The sequence below is a fragment of the Bos mutus genome, chromosome 7, assembly GCF_027580195.1.
Source record: "Bos mutus isolate GX-2022 chromosome 7, NWIPB_WYAK_1.1, whole genome shotgun sequence".
NCBI classification, from domain to species: Eukaryota; Metazoa; Chordata; class Mammalia; order Artiodactyla; family Bovidae; genus Bos; species Bos mutus.
Window position 1 is genome coordinate 48,569,816 of NC_091623.1, and position 24,542 is coordinate 48,594,357.

General features: G+C 53.1%; 1 protein-coding gene across 1 annotated transcript in view; it reads left to right on the forward strand.

Annotated features, from left to right (window-relative positions):
• OBSCN (obscurin, cytoskeletal calmodulin and titin-interacting RhoGEF) overlaps positions 1-24,542 on the forward strand; it is a 236,110-nt gene that overhangs the window by 123,629 nt on the left and 87,939 nt on the right. The window contains 20 exon segments of the mRNA XM_070373477.1: positions 3,299-3,574; positions 8,601-8,876; positions 10,121-10,405; positions 10,559-10,825; positions 10,989-11,258; positions 12,302-12,568; positions 12,847-13,113; positions 13,304-13,416; positions 13,524-13,677; positions 13,859-14,020; positions 14,138-14,242; positions 14,990-15,256; positions 15,689-15,958; positions 16,077-16,343; positions 16,591-16,857; positions 16,965-17,231; positions 18,234-18,506; positions 19,215-19,481; positions 19,698-19,964; positions 23,878-24,150. Coding sequence (XP_070229578.1) covers positions 3,299-3,574; positions 8,601-8,876; positions 10,121-10,405; positions 10,559-10,825; positions 10,989-11,258; positions 12,302-12,568; positions 12,847-13,113; positions 13,304-13,416; positions 13,524-13,677; positions 13,859-14,020; positions 14,138-14,242; positions 14,990-15,256; positions 15,689-15,958; positions 16,077-16,343; positions 16,591-16,857; positions 16,965-17,231; positions 18,234-18,506; positions 19,215-19,481; positions 19,698-19,964; positions 23,878-24,150 — 4,860 coding nt within the window.

Below are 24,542 nucleotides of genomic sequence, written 5' to 3' on the forward strand. Positions count from 1 at the left end.
ACCAAATTCTAGATCCAGGTTTTGTCTCAGTGCCTGTGAACAGTGAAAAAGGAGCTGACTGTTGGTAGGTATGCACCTGTGATATACGCCTGAGGTTTAGAGTGCTCTTTTCAAACAGCATATTGTTTTCCTTTGTCTTCAGTTAGAACATTTGTGTCAGTATTCTTGGAGTTTGATTTGTAAGCTTAGAAATGGAAACGAATAAATAGCTAATACTATACCACTACACTAAAAGATGAGTTTTTATAGTAGCAGCAGCCATGGTCTCATAAACCAGTATTTACTTTATAGAATTTCCCTCATGGTTAGTGTGTTTGTGCCTTCCTGGCTGGTTCATAGAGAAGTCTGAGATCTAAATTTCTTTTCCTTTCATTAGGAGTTTGTTACAGGTAGATAACTGATTGGGAATGTATTAGTTCTTGAGTGGGTAGTGGATTCAGTGTTCATTATACTATTAAAAGCGTAAGCACTTTAAAAAAAGAGGGTGTTAATATCAAATAACTAAGGCTGTGATCCTACACTGGCCTCTGGTTGCCAATCCCTAACAGTGTCGGACTGTACCTGTACATAATAGTTTGTGGGTATGTATAGATACCAGAAACCTCAAAGGTCCGTCTAGTCAAGGCTATGGTTTTTCCAGTGGTCATGTATGGATGTGAGAGTTGGACTGTGAAGAAAGCTGAGCGCCGAAGAATTGATGCTTTTGAACTGTGGTGTTGGAGAAGACTCTTGAGAGTCCCTTGGACTGCAAGGAGATCCAACCAGTGCATTCTGAAGGAGATCAGCCCTGGGTGTTCTTTGGAAGGAATGATGCTAAAGCTGAAACTCCAGTACTTTGGCCACCTCATGCGAAGAGTTGACTCATTGGAAAAGGCTCTGATGCTGGGAGGGATTGGGGCAGGAGGAGAAAGGGACGACAGAGGATGAGATGGCTGGATGGCATCACTGACTCGATGGACATGAGTCTGAGTGAACTCCGGGAGTTGGTGATGGACAGGGAGGCCTGGCGTACTGCAATTCATGGGGTCGCAAAGAGTCGGACACGACTGAGCGACTGAACTGAACTGACAGATACCAGAAACCTCACTCTGTACCTTTGTCAAATGTTATTAATATTTTAAGAGAATATGACACATTACTTTATGGTAGTCAATTTGAAAAATTTTGACAATTTGGCCAGTTCCTAGAAAACTATTATCAAAAGTAACACAGGAGAATTAGACAACTCCAACAGTTCTAAACCTTTTAAGTAAGTTGAACCGCAGTAAATCATTTTTCTCAGAAAGATCTAAGCCCAGGGACTTTCCTGGTAAATTATATTAAATATTTTAGAAATAAATTAATCCATGTTCATGGGGATTCTTCTAGAGAATAGAAGGAGAAACACTCTGCAGATGGTTTTCTGTAGGTAACATATCATGGACACCAAAATCTGACAAGGACTGTACCAAGAATTAAAATTACAGGTCAGTTTATTATAGCTGTCAAAGGAAAACCCTAGACAAAATATTAGCAAACTGAATTTAGCAATATATCAAGAAGATAATACACTGCGATAAGATTGTACTCCCGTATTGCAGGGCTTATGTAGCTTCAGAAACAAAGCAGATCAATGCAAAGCATGAAACGTAAGAAGGAATAACAGATTACGTGGATATCAACTCAGAAAATCTAAAAGATCAATTAGACTTAGTATAAGAATTGAGAAAATTGCCATGTAAAAAGTCAATATGTGAAAAACATATATTTCCATATAGTAGCAGCATAGTTGGAAAATGAAATTATAAAAGATTTACAGCATTGTGAAAAGTATGATCTTTCCATTTCCAAGTAAAATAAAGATGTTTAAGACATTAGTGGGGGGAAATGGTTAAACATTTTTGAGAGAGAGAGTAAAAAATGCCTAAAGAAATAGATGGAAATCTATGGAAGACTCAGATATATTCACATCCAGTCAAAATCTAACAAATGTTTTTCTTTGGATAGTTGAAAATTGAGCAGCAGATTCCAAAGGCCAAGGAGAGCCAACATGCTCTTGAAAAAGAATTATCATAAAGATACTGGGGTTACAATACAGGGATAGTTATCAGATCAAAGGAACAGAATAGTGAACTCACAGTCAGATCTGTGAATAGATGAACTTCCAACTCTGCCGCCATCCCCACCACTTTTGTTTTTAATCCGGTGAGCTTGTATAGGCAATGGAGAAAGGATGGTCTTTTTAATATGTTTTCAACATTTAATCATAAAAAAAATTGCATAGGTAACTGGAACAGCACTTAAAAAGAAACTCCAGGTGGGTTAGAGACCAGAGTATGAAAGGAAAACCATAAAACCTCAGATGATGACATAGATTATCTAATGGCTTCAGGGTAAAGGAAGTCTTAAACAGAACCACGGAACGGTATCCTGTATTCGACTGCATTAAAACTAAATTTGGGGGCTTCCCTGGCGGTCCAGTGGTTAAGAATCTGTGCTTCCACTGCAAGGGGCACAGGTTTGACCCGTTGTTGGGGAACTAAGATCCTACAAGCTGTGTGGTGAAACCAAATAAACAAACAGATTTAAAACAAAAACTTGAGTGAAAAGGCAAGTGACGCAGATGGGCACAGTATTCGCAAGCTGCATCATTTGTCAGATCTCTAGCACTCGAGCACATAAAGAGATCTGGGTAATAAATAAAGGGCAGATAGAAAACGCTATTGAAAATCAGCTGAAACACTTGAAGAGTACCACAGGAGTGCAAACAGTAATGGCCGAAAGACTGAAAACGCTGCTCCACTTTCTGAGTCCTGAGTGCCATGCGAGAGGGAGCCAAGGGGATACGACTTCCCTCCCACCCGACTGGTCACAGTTGGCACGCTGGGCATAGACCAGAGGGTGGAGGCTCAAGATCGCTTCTGCACTGCAGGTGGGAGGGCACCCCTCCCCGAGCGGGCCTGTGGAGAGCGTTAATGTCAGATAACTGTGGCTGGGGTCCTGCACTGCCCTTTGGGTGCCCACCTAGAGAGGCTGAGGAACCAATGCCTCAGGACCCTGAAGTTCTCCCAGAGTAGTGTGTACACTGAAGTCTCTGGCAACGTCTTCTCCTGGAACAACAGGCATGGATCAGTGGGAGAATATATAGGTAAACTGCGGTCACTCGGTGAGAAGGAGGTAGGGTTTTCCAGGCCACATAGCTAGCCAGGATCTAGAGAAATTTCCAGTTCTCTTGCTTCACCATTTAGTCCTTCCTCCCCAGTGCTGCATCTTGACTTAGATAGCATCTCTGACCCTGTGTATCCCCCTCTGTCCCCAGAGCCCTCGGTGGTGTTCGCCAAGGAGCAGCCGGCCCACAGTGAAGTGCAGGCTGTGGCGGGGGCGAGTGCCACGCTGAACTGCGAGGTGGCCCAGGCCCAGACGGAGGTGACATGGTACAAGGACGGGAAGAAGCTGAGTTCGAGCTCGAAAGTGCGTGTGGAAGCCAAGGGCTGCACCCGGAAGCTGGTGGTGCAGCAGGCGGGCAAGGCGGACGCCGGGGAGTACAGCTGCGAGGCCGGGGGCCAGAAGGTCTCCTTCCGCCTGGACGTCACAGGTCAGTTATTTGAGAGGATCTTTTGGAGACGATGTGACTGACTGACAGCCATGACAGGATCTTTTCATTGCATTTAACCTCTTCATATCTCCCACTTCCCACCTCCCATTCTCGTGCTCATGGCTGATCCCAGGGACGCTGGGTGGGAATGGTGTGTGTGTGAGGAGGGGGGCCTCTCTTGTGCACCCCAAGTGGTGTTTCCATGTTGTAATGTTCCAGCTGATCTTTGGTGCCCAGGACCCTGGCTCCATCTGGCCCTTGGGGTCTCAAGTGGGCCACATGTCTCTCACCTTGGGAAATGTGAAAGTACTTTTTGGATGTTTTAGCAATGTCCAAATTCTCTCACCCAGCGTTGTATGAGGATTCTCCCTAATCAGAGATGTGTGTAGTTTTTTGAACCTGATAAGAGGATTTCAGCCACATAATCATGCTTGGCATTACCTCAAGTCTGAATTTATGTTAGTTGTTATGGGACACTCTTTCTTTCTTGCACATTGTTGTAGAAGTTATCTGTCTATCTAAATGTTGCAAAATCTAGGTTTCTGTTCTGTTGCAACGTCTGTGCAAAGTAAACCAAGAGAAGAGGATTGGTGCCTTTGACATGCGCCTCTGAGATATGATACATTCTTTTAAAAGCAAATTTTGGTTTTCTTTTGCCTCCAGTTAGTACATTCTGTGTCAGGATTCCCTTTGGAGCTTGATTTATAAATTTAGAAATGGAGAGTAGTAAGGAGCTTTCCCTACACCAATAGGCTTTCCTAAAGATGAGGCACTGTAGTAGCAGTACTCACTGGTAGAGCAGCATTTGTTTCATAGCATTTCCTAAGGACGCGTGTCTTTCTGTACCTTCTGAGCTGGTTCACAGAGATGTCTGCAGACTACCTTTAGTTTCCTTTTGTTAAGAGAGGTTAACTTCAAACAGAGGTGGGCTGTGGCCCTGCCTTGACTCCTAAGTGCCACCACGTAACAGTTTGATATTGTATTAGTATATACTGATTCATAGGTATATTATCAGTTCAGTTAGTATAAGTTCAGTCACTCAGTTGTGTCCGACTCTTTGCGACCCCATGAATCGCAGCACGCCAGGCCTCCCTGTCCATCACCAACTCCTGGAGTTCACTCAAACTCACGTCCATTGAGTCGGTAATGCCATCCAGCCATCTCATCCTCTGTCGTCCCCTTCTCCTCTGCCCCCAATCCCTCCCAGCATCAGAGTCTTTTCCAATGAGTCAACTTAGATACCAAGAAATCCACTGTGAATCATTTTGACATTATTATAATCAAAACCTGATATTATTTCACACAAGTAAATTTGAAAAGTTTTGAAATATTGGCCAATTCTTAGAAAACTATATCAAAACTTACACAAGAAGAAATAAACTTGAACAGTCTTATAATGTTTTAGATAAATGGAACCATAATAAAATAATCTCATAGAACAAGATTAAGCTCAGTGGCTCTACTGGCAAATTATATGAAATATTCTGGAAAACTATTTCCTATTCATGGAGATTCTTTAAGAGAATGGAAAAGGGATATATATGTGTGTGTGTCTATTTATATGTGTGTGTGTGTGTATAACACTCTTTAACTCATTTTATGTAGCTACCATAGTATTGATACCCAAATCTGACAAAGTATAAAGAATTTAAATTACAGGTCAATCTTTTATCGATGTCAATGTCAAAATCCTATACAAAATATTGGCAAAGTGAATGGAGCAATACATGAAGATCTTAATCCAGGAATGCAATTGTTCAACATCAGAACATTAGAAAAATCAATCTATAACATTAAGAAGCTAAAAGAGAAAAAGCATATTCCTGCCTTTAAAAGTACAGAATAAAAGTACTTGAAAAAATGTTTACATCATATCTAGATTGAGTTTTATAAAATACAGCATACATTCATTTTGATAACTTCTTACTGAACTAGTAATAAACGGATAGATCCTTAATTTGATACAGAGTACTAAAGAAAATGACATCAAACATCACACTTGCAGAGAAACCTTGAAAGCTTTCCTTTTCACTGGAGCATTTCAAGTGGCTCCACTATCACAACTTATATCCAATATTGTAGAGACTGTCAGGAAAAATATAAAGTAAAATTTAGGTAAAGCAAAAAGTGGAGTTCCTAGATGATAACATTATTAATGCAGAGAGTAGAAAGAATTTTTAAAGTTAGTAAGAAAGTTAAGAATAATCGCCACATACAAAATACACAGAAAACGCCTCTAAGTTGATGTACTAGCAACTGAGAGTCAGAAAATGATATTTTAAGACAGTTACCATAGCATCAAAAGTATCATGCTTCTAATTCCATGTCTAATAAAATTTGTTTAAGGCTTCCAAGAGAGGATATTAAACATTTTAGGGAGGCAGTGAAGATCTAAATGAATGGTGAGCTATGCATGGAAGGCATGAAGGTGTCCATTCCTACTCAAAACCCTGGAGGAGGAAATGGCATCCCAGTCCAGGCATTCTTGCCTGGAGAACTCCATGGGCAGAGGAGCCTGGCCAGCTACAGTCCTTGGGGTTGCAAGAGTTGGACACAACTGAACACGTACCACCAATCAAAATCCAAAGGGAAGTTCTTCTGTGTGTCTGTCAAAACTGACAAGTTGATTCCGAGGGCCAGGTAGAACGGAAGCACTCGTAAAATGAGAGCCTTTGATCTGCAAGATATCAAACATTATAAAATTACAGTAGTGAACAGCTGGGTTTCAGTGCAGGAATAAATACAAAGAAATAGAATAGTGAGCTCTGAAACACCCCTGCATTTAACCAAACTCTCCCATCCCTTTTCTGTTTTCTATGTAGTGCTAGTGTGTAGTGTAGAGAGTAATTTTTTCATAAACTGTGCAAATGCCATATAACCATATATATATATGTGTGTGTATATATATTTATATCTGTTCCTCTATAATAAAAATTGATGTCTCTCTCACAGCACACATGGACACCAACTCCCGGTGGGTTAGAGACTCCAATATAGAAGTTTGGAGAAGGCAATGGCACCCCACTCCAGTACTCTTGCCTGGAAAATCCCATGGATGGAGGAGCCTGGTGGGCTGCAGTCCATGGGGTCGCTAGAGTCGGACACAACTGAGCGACTTCACTTTCACTTTTCACTTTCATGCATTGGAGAAGGAAATGGCAACCCACTCCAGTGTTCTTGCCTGGAGAATCCCAGGAACAGGGCAGCCTGATGGGCTGCCATCTATGGGGTCGCACAGAGTCGGACACAACTGAAGTGACTTAGCAGCAATGACCTGATGGTAATAAAAGATTTAAGCAGTATATAAATGTATTAATCACAAAGGGTACATTTTTTTAAATTAATTAGTTTTAATTGGAGTATACTTGCTTTACAATATTGTGGTGGTTTTGCCATACATCGACATGAATCAGCCACGGGTGCACATGTGTCTCCCCATCCTGAACCACACTCCCACCTCCCTCCCCATCCCATCTCTCTGGGTTGTCCCAGAGCCGTCGGCTTTGAGTGCCCTGCTTCATGCATCGAACTTGCACTGGTTATCTGTTTTACATATGGTAATGTACGTGTTTCAATGCTGTTCTCTCAAATCTTCCCACCCTCACCTTCTCCCACTGAGTCCAAAAGTCTTTACATCTGTGTCTTTTGCTGCCTTGCATATAGGATCATTGTTATCATCTTTCTAAATTCCACATACATGCATCAATATACTGTATTGGTGTTTCTCTTTCTGACTTACTTCCACTCTGTGTAACAGGCTCCAGTTTCATCCACCTAATTAGAACTGACTCAAATGCGTTCCTTTTTATAGCTGAATAATATTCCACTGTGTGTATGTACCACATCTTCCTTATCTGTTCATCTGCCAGTGGAGATCTAGGTTGCTTCCATGTCCTCGGTTCAGTTCAGTCACTCAGCTGTGTCCAATTCTTTGTGACCCCATGGACTGAAGAACTCCAGGCTTCCCTGTCCATCACGAATTCCCGGACCTTGCTCAATCTCATGTCCATCGAGTCAGTGATGCCATCCAACCATCTCATCCTCTGTCGTCCCCTTCTCGTCCTGGCTTCAATCTTTCCCAGCATCAGGGTCTTTTCCAGTGAGTCAGTTCTTTGAGTCAGTGAGTCAGCCAGGTGTCCTGGCTGTTGTAAACAGTGCTTCAGTGAACACTGGGGTACACATATCTCTTTCAGTTCTGGTTTCCTCAGTGTGTATGCCCAGCAGTGGGATTGCTAGGTCATATGGCAGTTCTATTCCCAGTTTTTTAAGGAATCTTCATACTTTTCTCCATAGTGGCTGTACTAGTTTGCATTCCCACCAACAGTGTAAGAGGGTTCCACAAAGGACATTTGACATACTTGCCTGTGTTAAAACTGAGAACTTTATGTCAACAGAAGACACACAAAAGATAAGGAAGCAAGTGACAAAGATGGAGAAAATATTTACACAGCCATAATTGTGAAGGTTCTAATATAAATATATGAAGAGCTCCTGAAAATGAAGAAGGAAAAGACAGACAATGCTACTGATAACTCGGTAAACGTCTGGCAGTGATCCTGAAGAAGGGCAGACTCCAAAAGCCAAAAAGATGAGAAATGGTGCTTCACTTTGTAAGCCGTTAGGACTGTGCAAAGGAAAGCTCAGGAAGTACAACCATGCTCCCTACCGGCTTGCCACCAGTTGACGACACTGAGAGGATGGAGCCTCAGGAACGCTCATGCACTGTGGGTGGGAGAGTTCTCTGTGTGAGAAAGACTGCATTATCTAGGAAGGTTGAAGGGCACGTGCATCCTGATCCCACATTTCCTTTCCTAGAGGAATCTGTGCAGGGAAGAAATCTTTCCCAGAGCCCCCACTTGGAGCAGGACGCACGGAATGTATAGATCAATTGTGGGCACTTATGGGACAACACAGAGCCTGGAGCAGGGCCCAGCCCCCTTCCTACCTGCCCAGGCCTTCTTTCCATACTGCTGCATTCCTGACTTAGATGGTGTCTCTGAGCCTGTGCATCCTTCCTTGTCTGCAGAGCCTGTGGTGGTGTTTGCCAAGGAGCAGCCGGCACGCAGTGAAGTGCAGGCCAAGGCCGGTGCCCGCACCACACTGAGCTGCGAGGTAGCCCAGGCCCAGACGGAGGTGACGTGGTACAAGGATGGGAAGAAGCTGAGTTCGAGCTCGAAAGTGCATGTGGAGGCCAAGGGCTGCACCCGGCAGCTGGTGGTGCAGCAGGCGGGCAAGGCGGACGCCGGGGAGTACAGCTGCGAGGCCAGGGGCCAGAAGGTCTCCTTCCACCTGGATGTCACAGGTGGGTGCCAAGGCTGGGTGGGGGGGTGTGAGTGCGGGGGATGCTGGGTCCTCTGCTGGGTTCTCCATGGATGCAGTCAGCTCCAGGGCTCTGTCTCCCTGCAAGGCCCTTGAGTGGCAGGACGCCTGCCAGAGCCCCGAGTCCAGGACACTCTTGACATCTGCTCCCCCAGATTCCCGCTTCTCTCCGCCACATCCATACCTTTCCCAGTGTGAAACCTGCCACAGAGGCTTTCTCAGCCATCTGCAGGCTGCTGAAATGGCCATTCTCTGTCTGTGGTCAGCAGGGGCACTATTCCCATATTAAGTCTTCCTGGGCAGCTGTGGAGCCCTGCTCTGGGGCACTTCTGGCCTTGAACACCCCTGCCTTCACTGGGTCTGGCGCCCCTGTCTCGGCTCGGGCCCCTGACCGTCCAGCTGTATTTAGGTCAGCCTGTTGTGTTGGCCTCTGCTCAGATGCCCATTCTGTCCTGGGCCTGAGCCAAGCCGGTATATTGCCTGCTTGCTCCTGTCCCTCCTGCTCCTGGTGACATCACTGGGTTTCGGAGTCCTGAGCTCAATGACCCTGTCTCTGTCCCCAGCTGTGGTCCTGGCATCTGATCCTGCAGCCAGCATGGTCTTTCCAGGCGGTCCCCTGGATCAGCCCTCACAGGGACCCTCTTAGGCCCCCTCCCAGGGTCTCCCTCTCCCGCTTCTCGGCCCTGGCCTTTCCCCTGCTGCTGGAGGCACTCAGGCTATTTCACAGTCTCAGTCTTTGCCTGGCCTCTCCCCTCCCCACAGGGGGTTCCTCTACTGAGCTTGTCCTCCTCTGCTGCCCTTCCTGTCCCCGCTCCATCCTGCCCTTCTGGAATGCTGGCCCAGCCCCAGGCTGCATCAGGGTCATCATGTGCCCCGCTTTCCCTGCCTTAGCTGCTCGTGGGGCCCAGCGCCCCTTGGGGTGGGGCAGGGATCCTGGACTCTGAGCTCTTGGTGGACAGAGCTTGTGGCCCCCAGGCCTGTGGTCCCAGGTGGCTCCTCCTCACTGCCCTGTGCTGCCCCTGGGAGCCTGGATGGTGCCTGGCAGGCGGAGTGTGGCCCTGAGGCGTTCCTTGCTGGCTTGCTCAGAAGAGAGGCCGGGGTGGAGAGGCGGACAGCCTAGGCAGTTTCATTTCAAGTCTCCCACCGCGTGGCCTGGACGGGGCTGGTATTCAGGTCAAGGGTGAGAGGGTCCCCTGTCTAATGCTCCTTTGTTATCCCCCTGCCCAGAGCCGGAGTTTGAGCCCCCGGCCCCAGAGAAACCCAGACGCAGGGAACCGCTGGTGGTCAGGGAACACGAGGACATCATCCTGACAGCCACTCTGGCCACGCCGTCTGTGGCCACGGTGACGTGGTTCAAAGATGGTGTGGAGATTCGCCGCAGCAAGCGGCACGAGATGGCCAGCCTAGGGGACACCCACACCCTGACCATGCGTGGGGCACAGACCCTGGACAGCGCTGTCTACAGCTGCCGCGTGGGCACAGAGGGGCAGGACTTCCCGGTACAGGTGGAAGGTGAGCAGCTCCATGGGGTGGTCCTCTGGGAACCCCTTGTTGGCAGCATCCTGGAGTGGAGACTGGGTGCGGCTCCGGGCGTGCAACCAGGCGGCTCGGAGCTGGTCCCGCGGCCTGAACCCTGCCAGGCTGACATCCCCTCCCCTCCCCTAGAGGTGGCTGCCAAGTTTTGCCGCCCCCTGGAGCCCGTGAGCGGGGATCTGGGCGGCACAGTGACGCTGGTCTGTGAGCTGAGCCCTGCGCAGGCTGAGGTGGTGTGGCGCCACGGAAGCACGCAACTCCGGTCCGGCAAACGCTTCCAGATGGCGGCTGCGGGGCCTCGGCGCTCGCTCACGGTGTCGGGCCTGCGGGCAGAGGATGCAGGGGAGTACGTGTGTGAGAGCCGCGACGACCACACCAGCGCCATGCTCACTGTTATCGGTATGCGTGTGCCAGGTCTGCGGGCTGAGTCGCCGGGGAGGGTGGGTAGCTCGGCGGAGCATTCTTGGGAGGCTTCCTGGAAGAGGTGTCCTTCCGCGGAGTCTGCAAGAGGGGGAGGCCCCGCCTATCCTGTCTGTATCTCAAGTGGAGCCCCTGTCCACAGTACCCCGCGTGGTCAAGTTCACGTCTGGGCTGAGTGCGGTGGTTGCGGAGGAGGGGAGCGAGGCCACTTTCCAGTGCGTGGTGACCCCCAGCGACGTGGCGGTCACATGGTTCCGAGACGGTGTCCAACTACAGTCCAGTGAGAAGTTTCTCATCTCGCAGAAGGGTGCCAGCCACAGCCTGACCATCTTAAGCCTGGCCCTGGAGGATGCCGGCCAGGTCACTGCACAGGCTGAGGGCATCCAGTCCACGGCTGCCCTCCGGGTCCGAGGTGAGCTTGTGGGGCGGCAGGGAGGGCGCCACAGCTTCTTGTACCAGCTTCTCCTAGTGAGCTGGTTCCCAGATGGCTGTACTGATACACCCTGCTGCCAGCCTGGATCCAGCACCTTGGGCTGACTTCAGAGGATGTGGGTTTATCAGCTGCAGAGTGGGACCATGGGGCCAGGCACCTGCTCCGAAGGGGAGATGGTAAACTCTTGCAGTGCACACCTGGAGGGAGAGTGGGCAGAGGTCGTGATCCAGGGGGTCTTCCTAGGGAAAGGACCCTTGCTGAGCCCAGAGGTGGGAGAGATGGCAAGGTGGGCAGGCATATGCAGGGGATGGGGATGCGCTTGGCTCACTGAAGCCAGGTTGTGTGGGGAGAACCAGAACTTTACCCCAGGGGAGCCAAGCCATCTCATGCGGAAGGGAGTTAAATGGGCAGATTCACTTCTGCCCATGGCACAACCTGAGTCTGGGAGGAGGACTCGAACATTTCTCTTCCTTAATGTGGTGCACCCAGGGCCTAGTTGAACAGGGTGCAGCTGGTCTGGGGGCTCGGAGTCTGCCTGTCTCAAGAGCTCTCTGTATCCCTATGCTTCTGCTCACCAGCCGCACTGAGGAGTTTCAGGCTGTTATGGGCATGGCAGGAGGGTGTTCAGAAGAGGGGAGCAGTAGGTGGGAGGGGGACTGGGCAAGAAGAAGCCCTCCTGAAGTGTGGTTGTGTGTGTGCTCAGTCGCTCAGTCGTGTCCGACTCCCTGTGACCCCGTGGACGGTAGCCTGTCAGGCTTCTTTGTCCATGGGATTCTCCAGGCAAAAATACTGGAGTGGGTTGCCATGCCTTCCTCCAGCTGAAGTGCTGTTATCCACCCATAAAATCATACCTGCGCACACGTGCAGCTGAGCGCTGAGAATGGCCAAGGTCTTCCGTAGCTCGGAGTCAGAATGTGGTGGAGGGCAGGTCTGCTGGCTAGGGGTCAGGGCCCGGGTCCCTCTGCCTTGCTTTTCCGAGAGTAAACAGTGGCTCTGGTGATCTCCTTCTCTCATGACTGCAGAGGCTCCAGTGTCGTTCAGAAAGAAGCTGGAGCCACAGACCGTGGAGGAGCGGAGCTCAGTGACCATGGAGGTGGAGCTGACTCGGCCGTGGCCAGAGGTCAAGTGGACACGCAATGCTGTAGCACTCGCGTCGGGCGAGAAAGTGGAGATCCACGCCGAGGGTGCACGTCACCGTCTGGTTCTCCACGGTGTGGGTTTCGCTGACCGTGGCTTCTATGGCTGCGAGACACCAGACGACAAGACACAGGCCAAGCTGACTGTGGAAAGTGAGCAGCTAGGCGAGCTTGGTCCAAGGGTTGAGCATTGAGGAGGTAGAGAGGGTAGGAGGAGAGGGGACCTCCGTCTGGGGGCAGAGCCTTGGGAAAGAGGGAAAAGGGAAGAAGACCCTGCACTTGGCAGGGGCCGGGGAGGAGGGGAAGGGAGTGAGGGGCGGGGAGGCCTCCCCACCAGGGCACAGTGAGGCTCCCTGGGGGCGTGACTCGGGCTGGCCCGAGGGCCAGGGTCTTGCTGCAGTGGCTCATCCTTCCCCTTATTTGTCCCGTAGTGCGCCAGGTCCGGCTCGTGCGGGGCCTGCAGGCCGTGGAGGCGCAGGAGCAGGGCACGGCCACCATGGAAGTAGAGCTGTCCCACGCTGACGTGGAGGGCAACTGGACTCGAGACGGTCTTCGGCTCCAGCCAGGACCCAACTGCCAGCTGGCGGTGCACGGCCCCACACACACCCTCACGCTGTCACGGCTGCAGCGGCAGGACGGTGGCTTGGTGGCCTTCAGGGCGGAGGGCGTGCACACCTCTGCTCATCTGGTGGTCACTGGTGGGTGCTTATGGGTGGGGCAGCACTCACTCCAAGGTGCCTGCCCCTGTCCCTACGGTGCCAGGGAGGCAGGTGGGGCATCGTAGGGGAGGGGACTCCTTCCTAAAACCAGCTGAGTGACTCCAGCCAGTTCAGACCCTGTCCCCGCATGGAGGCCCTGCTTCTCAGCACTTCGCTCCTGTCTTCCCAGAGCTGCCTGTGAAGTTCGTCCGCCCTCTGCAGGACGTGGTGGCCACAGAGAAGGAAAAGGTGGCCCTGGACTGTGAGCTCTCACGCCCCAATGTGGATGTGCGCTGGTTGAAGGTGCCCGCAAACTTCTCTGCCCCCTCTTGCCTCTCACCAGGGGTGGGCAAGTGTCAGATCGCTCTGCTGGGCAGTACCAGCCCTTGACTCGGCCCGTTCCTTCACAGGACAATGTGGAACTGCGGGTAAGCAAGACCATGGGCATGATGGCCCAGGGGGCCTGCAGGAGTCTCGTCATTTACCGATGTGAGCTCGGAGACCAGGGCGTGTATGTGTGCGATGCCCACGATGCTCAGAGCTCGGCCTCCCTGAAGGTGCAAGGTGAGGGCTGGGCGGGTGGCTGCAAGGACCTCCTGGCCCCCTACTGCGACCCCCAGCAAGTGCTTGGCCCTCTGGTTCTGCCCTTGTGCCCAGCCTGTACCCCGTCAGCAAGCTGGGCGGGGTGGTGGTCAGATAGGACGCCTGTGCCTCGGGGTGTAGCGGGGCCTACTCTGTGCCCTAGGCCGGAATGTGCAGATCGTGAGGCCTCTGGAGGATGTGGAAGTGGTGGAGAAAGAGGGCGCCACCTTCTCCTGTGAGGTCTCCCACGATGAGGTGCCTGCGCAGTGGTTCTGGGAGGGCAGTAAGCTGCGGCCCAGTGACAACGTGAGGATCCGCCAGGAAGGTGAGACGGGGACAGTGGGGGCCAAAGCAGGGGTCCTCCCCACTTCCTGCCCCCAGGCCACCCCTCCCCATCCCCGGGCCACCCTGCCCTTTAGTCCTGAGTGGGCTTTGTCCCCAGGAAGGACATACACTCTCATCTATCGGAGAGTCCTGGTGGAAGATGCAGGGGAAATCAAGTTTGTAGCGGAAAATGCAGAATCGCGAGCCCAGCTCCGAGTAAAAGGTAATGGGAACCCCGAACAAGGCATGGGCTGGACAGTGTCTGTGTGGACAAGTACATGTGCTGAGTCTTACAGGGCTGGAAGGCCCGCTGTCTTTGTCCTGGGGTCCCTCCCGGAATGAGGTTAGAAATGACCCAGGAGGAGGGAAATGGGTATTCCCTCCTCAGCAGGAAGAAAGTGGACTAGAGGAGGCAGTCTTGCGGTCTCCTTCTTTGTTGAACATGTAGTTACCAGTAAATTCTCCCTCCTGGGACCTCAGCAAATGCTGGAGAGAAAGGGTGTGAGGCCCGGCAGGAGGTGAGCGTACAAGCCTTTTGTCTGGTGAACTTGGTGACAGTCAAGGTGACGGGGGGCAGGAGGGAGAAAGGGCCTGGGAACAGGCTGCAGGTAGGGGCCCGGTATTGGATACGTATGGAGGGGACAGGGTGCAGAGGATTCGGGGTGTGCAGGGTGAGGGTAAGGCCGTGTGGCGAGGGGATGGATGGGATGTCTGGGTGGGGCAGGCACGCACATGCCAAGGGCCCCCTGGACAAGTCCTTGTGGTCAGAGGTGAGCAGCACATCCCAGGCCAGCCTGAGGGTGAGACTCTGCTGCGCTGCCCGCTGGCTCTGGCGGGCGGGTCGCTGGGCTCTTTTTAGCCTGAGCATGGGGTCCCAGGTTGGCTGGTGGGAAGATGCACAGCCCAAGCACCCCGTCCTGGGGGTTTGGGCTCACTGTGCCCACTCTGATCCCGCGGGCTATACTCCCAGAGCTGCCTGTGTCCATCCTCCGCCCGCTGCGGGATAAGATCGCCATGGAGAAGCACCGCGGCGTGCTTGAGTGCCAGATGTCCAGGGCCAGTGCCCAGGTGCGGTGGTTCAAGGGTAGCGTGGAGCTCCATCCCGGAGCCAAGTACGAGATGGTCAGTGACGGCCTCTACCGCAAGCTGGTCATCAACGCCGTCCAGCCCGAGGACGAGGACACCTACACGTGTGATGCTGGCGACGTGAAGACCAGTGCACAGTTCTTCGTAGAAGGTTTGGGCGGGGCCGGGTGGAAGCTGTTCCTTTTTTCCCCAGGAGAAGGGTTGTGGCCTTTGGCACTTGGAGGCTCGGGCTTCCCAGGTCGCGCTAGTGGTAAAGAACCGCCTGCCAGTGCAGGAGACATAAGAGGCCTGGGTTCGGTCCCTGGGTGGGGAAGATCCCCTGGAGGAGGGCAGGGCAACCCACTCCAGTATTCCTGCCTGGAGAATCCCATGGACGGAGGAGCCTGGTAGGCTACAGTCCATAGGGTTGCATAGAGCTGAACACAACTCTGAGAAGGGCCTGACTGGTGGCCTCAGGGTGCTCCCAAGAGGATGTGACTGTGCTCGAGAAAGTCTGTTCCCAGGAGCAGGGCCTGCAGAGGTGCAGGGGCGGGGCTCACGACCCTCCCGTGGGACTGCCCCACTGACTGGCCCTCGTCCACAGAGCAGTCCATCGTGGTCGTGCGGGGCCTGCAGGATGTGACAGTGATGGAGCCGGCGCCCGCCTGGTTCGAGTGTGAGACCTCCATCCCCTCGGTGCGGCCCGCCAAGTGGCTCCTGGGGAAGACGGTGCTGCAGGCGGGGCCTGACGTGGGGATAGAGCAGGAGGGCACGGTGCATCGGCTGACGCTGCGGCGCACCTACTCCACCATGACGGGGCCGGTGCACTTCACCATCGGCAAATCGCGCTCCACCGCCTCCCTGGTGGTCTCTGGTGAGAGGGTGCCGCCCGATGGCTCGGCTGAGGGTGGACAGGGCCTGGGGGGCGGGGGTTCCGGCCTCGTGGTCTGGCCCACTTTATGCCTGCTTCCCTCTTTGCTTTCCCACGGCAGACATTCCTGTGGTGCTCACACGGCCCCTGGAGCCCAAGGTGGGGCGGGAGATGCAGTCCGTCGTCCTGTCCTGTGACTTCAAGCCTCCCCCCAAGGCTGTGCAGTGGTACAAGGAGGAGACGCCCCTGGCGCCATCCAGCAAGTTCAAGATGAGGCTGGAGGGCCACATGGCGGAGCTGCGTGTCCTGCGGCTCACCCCTGACGACGCTGGGGTCTACCGGTGCCAGGCTGGCAGCGCCCAGAGCAGCGCGGAAGTCACTGTGGAAGGTAGAGAGAGGGGGCGTGGGCCCCAGAGGGTCTCTAGGAGGTCACTGTGGAAGGTAGAGAGAGGGGGCGTGGGCCCCAGGGGGTCTCTAGGAGGTCACTGTGGAAGGTAGAGAAAGAGGGGATGTGGGCCCCAGAGGGTCTCTAGGAGGTCACTGTGGAAGGTAGAGAGGGGGGGCGTGGGCCCCAGGGGGTCTCTAGAGGAAGCAGCAGCTGCGGTCACGCTGATGCCGCCTCATGCTCCCGGCAGAACGGAAGGTGACGGTGACGCAGCCGCTGGAGGACGTGGAGGTCGCGGAGGAGGGCCGTGCCTGCTTCTCCTGCGAGCTGTCCCACGAGGACGAAGAAGTGGACTGGTTGCTCAACGGGACACCGGTCTTTAACGACAGCTTCCATGAGATCACCCACGAGGGCCGCCGCCACACACTGGTGCTGAAGCGGGTCCGGCAGGCTGACAGGGGCACCGTGAGCATCTCCTCCCCCAAGGTTGCGGCCTCCGCCCACCTGGCGGTCAGAGGTGAGGTGGCTGTGTGTGGTCCGTGGGGACCCTTGGGACACGCACCCTTTACCCAGGGGGCCAGAGGCGGCAGTTGGTCCCCTGAGTCGCCCACGCTCTTCCTGCAGGGAAGCCGGTGGTGTTCCTGAAGGCGTTGGACGATGTGTCTGCAGAGGAGCGGGGCAGACTGACCTTGCAGTGTGAGGTTTCTGACCACCAAGCCCACGTGGTGTGGCGGAAGGACGGTGTGGAGTTGGGTCCCAGTGACAAGTACGACTTCCTGCACACGGCGGGCACGCGAGGCCTCGTGGTGCACAGCCTGACTCGGGAGGATGCTGGCCTGTACACCTGCCACGTGGGCACTGATGAGACCCGTGCCCGTGTCAGCGTGCATGGTGCGTGCTGCGCCAGCTGCAGATGTGGGGCCAGGGCACCGGGGCGTGGCTCTGGGCGTGCCTGTGCTCAGGACACCCACCCGCTTCAGAGGCCAGGGTCTGCTCTGCTGAGCCTGGGGAGATCAGGGCAGACTCCTGAAGGAGTGGCCTCGACAGGGTCTTAGAAGGCCCAGGTGCAGGCAGGTGGGCCAGGGGTAACAGGCAACAGAGCAAAGCCTGGGAGATAGACTGGCCCTGCTTGATCAAGTCCCAGGGGCTAAAGGATTCAGCGGAGGCTGGAAGCTTCCCTCTGCACCTGGGGATGTGTGGGAAGGCACAGGAGCCCCAGAGGGATGCGTCAGGAGGGTGGTGCATGAGAGAGGCTGTGATGTCAGGCAGAGGGTGCCCCGGAGGATGCCCAGGCCATGGCACCTCCTGGTGAAGGTGGCTGTGGGCAGGTCACCTTTCTCTTCCCAGGCTCCTTCCCGTCTGGGCATGGTTCTGGCGGGTCCCCGAGGTCCCGTGTATGTCTGTCCTGACTCCACTCCCCGAGTCCTTTCCCCTCTCATGTGTTTGGCAGGCGTGTTGCCCAGTGACCCCCTGGCTGGTCCCTGATGGTCTGGCCAGTTTGTGATGAGACAGGAAGGGGAAGGGTGGTGTGGTGGGTTTGTCTTAGAGCTGGATTCCCCTGCATTTGGGGGAGCTGTTCTTTTTAATGGAGCGTGTAAGCTGGTGGCAACTCGGTGGTGCTTATTCTCGCCACCCAGTTATTCTCTAGTAAATGTGAAGGGAGTCATCCTGGTCGCCACTCACAGCCGTCAGCCATCTGACTTCCAGGGTGTGGCCGGCGGGAGGCCGAGAGAACCCTTGCTGAGAGAGGCAGGAGGCCTCCTGGGAGCGGGGCTGGAGAGGGGGGTATGCGGGTCATCCAGGGGCGTGCCCCTCCTGGGGTCTGCCTGAGGCTGCTGTCAGTTGATGGTGCCTGTCTCGTGGGGCGTGACAGCTGTCTCCCATGGCCCGCAGAGCTGCACGTGGGCATCACCAAGAGGCTGAAGACAGTGGAGGTGCTGGAGGGCGAGAGCTGCAGCTTCGAGTGCATCCTATCCCATGAGGACACTGGCGACGTGGCTGAGTGGACAGTGAGCGGGAAAACAGTGGGCAGCTCTGGCCGCTTCTGTGCCACGCGCCAGGGCCGCAAGTACACTCTAGCTATCCGAGATGCCGTGCCAAGTGACGCTGGGGAGGTGGTCTTCTCTGTGCGGGGCCTCACCTCCAAGGCCTCACTCATCGTCAAAGGTGGGTGAGTGATGGCAGCAGGGACTGATTGGTTGGGGCAGGTCAAGGGGGTGTGTCCAGGGGCTGCTTTGCGAGCTCCTGAGCCTGGGCTCTTCCCAGGAAGCCTGGAGCCGGGGTCCTGGGCTTGGAAGCTGCAAGGGTTTGTGTCTAGGCACTGCCTCCCCAGGCCCTGCTGAGCACCTAGAGGCATCTGTTGGAGAACTGGGGGGTTCTGGTCATCCAGAACTGCGTGGACAACCAGGATTACCCTTTAGGATGAGGTTCTGGAGCCTTTGGGCAGGAGCAGGGTTTGTAATCTTCAGTCCGTGGTTCAAATGCTGTGGTAGCTTCCAAGGTGTATGGCTCATGTTGATAGTGAAATTGCCACTGAAATTTATGAGCTGCTACTTCCAGCATAAATACTTGGTGCCAGTGGGTGAAGCTCAGCTCATGGCCATGCTTTGAGTTACAGAGCTCTGAACAGTGATGATTCTATAGTCTAACAGCTCTTTTTCCCAGGGTCCTCCCCTGGCATTCCAGGGCTCTGAGGTCCCTGGGCCTGAGGTTCCAGAGTTGGAAGTTTTAGAGCTGTGGGTTCTGTGGTCTCAACCTCCAGAGCCTGGTAGCTCTTGAACGCTTGCCTTGTCTTAACCCCAGGCATGGCTAGGGCCATGGTCATGGGTGGAGCTATGGCCAGGCCTTATCAGGCACCATATCTGTTCTTTTCAGAGAGGTCAGTTGACATTATGAAGCCACTGGAAGACCAGCAGGCCATGCTGGGTGAGGATGTGGTGCTGAGGTGTGAGCTGTCACGGGAGGGGACCCCGGTGCGCTGGTTGAAGGATGGGAAGGCCATCCGCAAGAGTCAGAAGTATGACCTGCTCACTGAAGGCACTCGGGCCTCGCTGGTCATCCATGCAGCCACACTCAAAGACTCGGGCAAATACACATGTGAGACGGAGTCTTCCAAAAGCACAGCCAGTCTCCAAGTGGAAGGTAAACCCCATGAGAGCCTGGGGCTGCCCCCTGGGAGCCGTTCTGTCCCAGGTAGGAAGGGAGAGGCACCCAGCAGATAAGGGACTCGCCCAGGTCCCTGAGGGTCTGTGGATGGGCCAGGAGAACCACCTGTGATGGGAATGATTTCCCGTCCTGAGGGCCTGCGTGGCATCTGCACAGGCCTCACCCTCGCATTCATTCTTGCCCCTCCACCAGAAAAGGCAAACCGGTTCACGGAGCCGTTGGCTGACCTGCACGTGGAGGAGAAGGGCACAGCCACGTTCACCTGCAAGACGGAGCGCCCCGCGGTCTCCGTGGCCTGGCGCAAGGGCCTCACGGAGCTGCAGGCCTCGGGGAAGCACGCGCCCAGCCAGGAGGGCCTGACCTTGCGGCTCACCATCAGCGCCCTGGAGAAGGCAGACAGTGACACCTACACCTGTGACATTGGCCAGGCCCAGTCCCAGGCGCGGCTCCTGGTGAAAGGTTAGGCCTGGGCACCGTGCTGTTGCTCGCATTTGCCCACTGATTTCAGAGCCTGTGGTGTGCCCAGGTGTAAGCTTTGTCTAAAGTAGATTTGTAGGTGGGCAGTCAATGGCACCCCACTCCAGTACTGTTGCCTGGAAAATCCCACGGATGGAGGAGCCTGGTGGGATGCAGTCCATGGGGTCGCTGAGAGTCGGACATGACTGAGCGACTTCACTTTCACTTTTCACTTTCATGCATGGGAGAAGGAAATGGCAACCCACTCCAGTGTTCTTGCCTGGAGAATCCCAGGGACGGGGGAGCCTGGTGGGCTGCCGTCTATGGGGTTGCACAGAGTCGGACACGACTGAAGCACCTTAGCAGCAGCAGCAGCAGAGATCAGAGCTCTGCCTGGCCCTGGACTAACTCAGCCTCGGTTTCCCCTCTCCAGGAGGCTTGCCCTGGGTGGTCTTGTCGCTGGGCCTGGTATCAGTGAGCTGGCAGCCCTCGTCTACGTGTGCATTTGTTTGCCGGGTGAATGTTTCTGGAGCCCTTCCAGCATGTGTTCACACATGGGCTCTGCACGTACTTACACATGAATGTACCTCCTCCACCCCTGTGGAGAGTCACTGGCTCAGGGATGTCTTCAGGTTTGAACAGCAGTTTTCACCGGGCCGGCAGGATGAGGGTTGTCATTCTCCTACTTCACTGATAAGGAAACCGGGGCTTCACTGCGGCTTATTGGCTGCTCCAGGGTTGCAGGGCAAGTAGGTGTCAGGGCCAGGTTGAGCCTAGCCCTGCTGATCCCAGGGCTGGCGTCAGGGTGAAGTCAGCTGTAGGTCCTTCCCGGGATCTGTCCATAGAAAATAACAAAGAAGCCCCACTCTGGATTTTTTTCCTCTTTTTCAGTGAAATACAGTGAATCCACTGAGCTCAGTGAAAACATTTCATTGGTGCAATGGAATCACAGCTGTCTAATCTAAAGGGAATGTTAATGCTTAAAAAGGGCAATTAAAGCAAGTGTCCAGACTTCCTTGGTGGTACAGTGGTTGAGAATCTGCCTTGCAGTGCAGGGAATGTGGGTTCAATCCCTGCTCAGGGAACTAAAATCCCACATGCCTTGGAGCAGCTAAGTCTGCCTGCCACAATTACTGAAGCCCCCATGCTAAGACCTAATGTAGCTAAATAGATGGTAAATAAATAAACATATGCGTTATAAAAGTGGGGCTTCCCTGGTAGCTCAGTCTGTAAAGAATCTGCCTGCAGTACAGGAGACCTGGGTTTGATCCCTGTGTTAGGAAGATCCCCTTGAGAGGGAAATGGCAACCCATTCCAGTATCCTTGCTTGGAAAGTCCCATGGACAGAGAAGCCTGCCTGGCGGGCTGCGGTCCTTGGGGTCGCAAAGAGTAGGGCACGACTGAGCGACTAACACAGTTATACAAGTGAGTGTACCGTAATAGCAACATATAGTCTTTGGACAAATCCAGAACACAGGCTGTGCCAGGCTGATGATTCCTGCCAAAGCCTCCTCCTTGTGTGTCAGTTCATGAATCACAACTGACACACAAAGATAAGGAGGTCAGTGCCTGTCTCCTTTTGAATAAATCACCCTCCTGATGCGCCATCTCATGTTGCCAAAGTGCTATGCTCAGTAGGCCAGCAAATTTGGAAAACTCAGCAGTGGGCACAAGACTAGAAAAGATCAGTTTTCATTCCAATCCCAAAGAAGAGCAATGCCAAAGAATGTTCAAACTACTATACAGTTGCCCTCATTTCACACTGGGCTCCCCTGGTGCCTCAATGGTAAAGAATCTGCCTGCAATGCAGGAGACCTGGGTTCGATCCCTGGGTCACAAAGATCCCCTGGAGGAGGGCAAGGCAACCCTCTCTAGTACTCTTGCCTGGAGAATCCCCATAGACAGAGGAGCCTGGCGGGATGCAGTCCATAGAGTCGCACAGAGTCAGACACAACTGAAGCGACTAAACAGCAGAAGCAGTAAGGTTATGCTCAAAGTCCTTCAAGCCAGGCTTCAGCAGTATGTGAACTAAGAACTTCCAGATGTACAATCTGGGTTTAGAAAAGGCACAGGAACCAGAGATCAAATTGCCAACATTTGCTGAATCATAGAGAAAGCAAGAAAATTACAGAAAAACATCTACTTCTGCTTCATTGACTACGCTAAAGCCTTTGATTATGTGGATCACAACAAACTGTGGAAAATTCTTTAAGAGATGGGAATACCAGACAACCATACCTGTCTCCTGAGAAACCTGTATGCAGGTCAAGAAGCTGCAGTTAAAACGGGACATGGAACAATGAACTGGTTCAAAATTGGGAAAGGAGTGCATTGGATATTGTCACCCTGCTTATTTAGCTTATATGCAGAGTACATCATGTGCAATTCCAGGCTGGAAGAAGCACAAGCTGGAATCAAGATTGCTGGGAGAAGTATCGATAAGCTCAGATATGCAGATGACACCCCTCTAATGGCAGAAAGGGAAGAGGAACTAAAGAGCCTCTTGATAAGGGTGAAAGAGGAGTTTGAAAAATCTGGCTTAGAACTCAACATTCAAAACTAAGATCATGGCATCAGGTCCCATCACTTCATGGCAAATAATAGAAGGGGGAAAAGTGATAGATTTTCTTTTCTTGGGCTCCAAAACCACTGTGGACAGTGACTTCAGCCGTGAGATTAAAAGACGCTTGCTCCTTGGAAGGAAAGCTATGAGAAACCTGTTGCTGCTACTGCTGCTAAGTCGCTTCAGTCGTGTCCAACTCTGTGCGACCCCATAGACGGCAGCCCACCAGGCTCCCGTCCCTGGGATTCTCTAGGTAAGAACACTGGAGTGGGTTGCCATTGCCTTCTCCAATGACAAACCTAGACAGCATATTAAAAAGCAGAGACATCACTTTGCTGCCAAAGTCCACACAGTCAGAGCTATGTTTCTCCACTGGTCATGTACGGATGTGAGAGCTGGACCATTAAGATGGGTGAGCGCTGGAGAATGGTGCTTTTTAATTGTGCTGAAGAAGACTCCTGAGAGTCCCTTGGACCGCAGGAAGATCAAACCAGTCCATCCTAAAGGAAATCAACTCTAAATATTCATTGGAAGGACTGATGCTGAAGCCAAAGCCCTAGTATTTGGCCACTTGATGTGAAGAGCCGACTCACTGGAAAAGACCCTGATGCTGAGGGAAGATTGAAGGCTAAAGGAGAAGGGGGTGGCAGAAGATGAAATGGTTAGATAGCGTCACTGACTCAATGGATGTGAATTTGAGCAAACTCAGGAAGACAGTAGAGGACAGAGGAGCCTGCTGTGCTGCGGTCCACGGGGTCACAAAGAGTCAGATGTGACTTAGGGACTGAACAACAGCAAGAACAGATGTGCCATCTATGGTTTCTGGTATGCAATAGCTTCAAGACACCTGTGAATGCAGAAGGAATCTGGCAGCCAATCAGTACTTAGGACTTCTTAAGTCTTCACCATACCTAAGACAGCAGCAAAAGAAATTTTTTTTTCTAGAAATTCATGTTGTCAGTCCTCCAAATCATTCAATTTAAATGTTATCGTAGCCGCATGGCTCTTTTTTCCCCCCACACATCTGTTAATACAAAATTGAATGGCATTAAGTGATTTCTATGGCAGGGACCACGGGTGTAGACGTTACGGAGCACAGCTTGATGGAGGGGCTGTGCTGTGGGTCAGCATGTGTGCTCTGCAGAAAGCCCCAAAAGGTGGATTGAGGGCTCACTGCTGGGCCTAAAACAAATGCTTTTGGGCCGTTCAGCTCAGACTGACTTAATGTCTTTTTGTTAGAGTCATTTGCTCGCTCCCTGCTGAGAGCCTACCCCAGATCCGGCCTTGGGGAGCACCCCGTTTCCCTTGGCAGCAGTCCAGGGGTCCCTGACATGCCTGTCTGTGTCTCTGCAGGCCAGAAAGTGCTCATCATAGAGGACTTGGAGGACGTGGAGGTGCAGGAGGGCTCCTCGGCCACCTTCTGCTGCCGTATCTCCCCTGCCGACTACAAGCCTGTCCACTGGTTCTTGGACAAAACGCCCCTGTCTGCCAATGAACTCAATGAGATTGAGGCTCAGCCCGGCGGGTACCACGTGCTCACCCTGCGGCAGCTGGCGCTCAAGGACTCGGGCACCGTCCATTTTGAGGCAGGTGACCAGAGAACCTCAGCTGCCTTGCAGGTCACAGGTAGGTTGCAGGGCCAGGCCCAGTGCATGGTGGGGACCAGTCCGTACGGCTGAGCGTGCAACCTCAGGGCAGTGGCTTGGCCATCTCCTGGGTGAGGCCCTGGGGCTCCCAGAGAAGGAAGGCACCGTAGGCTTCCCTTGGGCTGGAGCCTTGGATCCCAGGGCTGAGTGGTGCTGTCTGAAGACATGTTGTCCATGGTATGCAGAGGTGAACCCAAGGTCAGTGTGGGGCGGGCCACACAGAGCCCATCCTGTTCTCCCAGCAGTCCTCTCTGCAGCCCAGAATGGGGGCGTAGGGGCGGGTGGGCACTGACTAGGAGTGTTGCTGGTGTGTAGCAAGACCTGGGGCTTCTCCTGCAGGAGCCCCCAACAGTCTTATGCATCCCTCTCTCT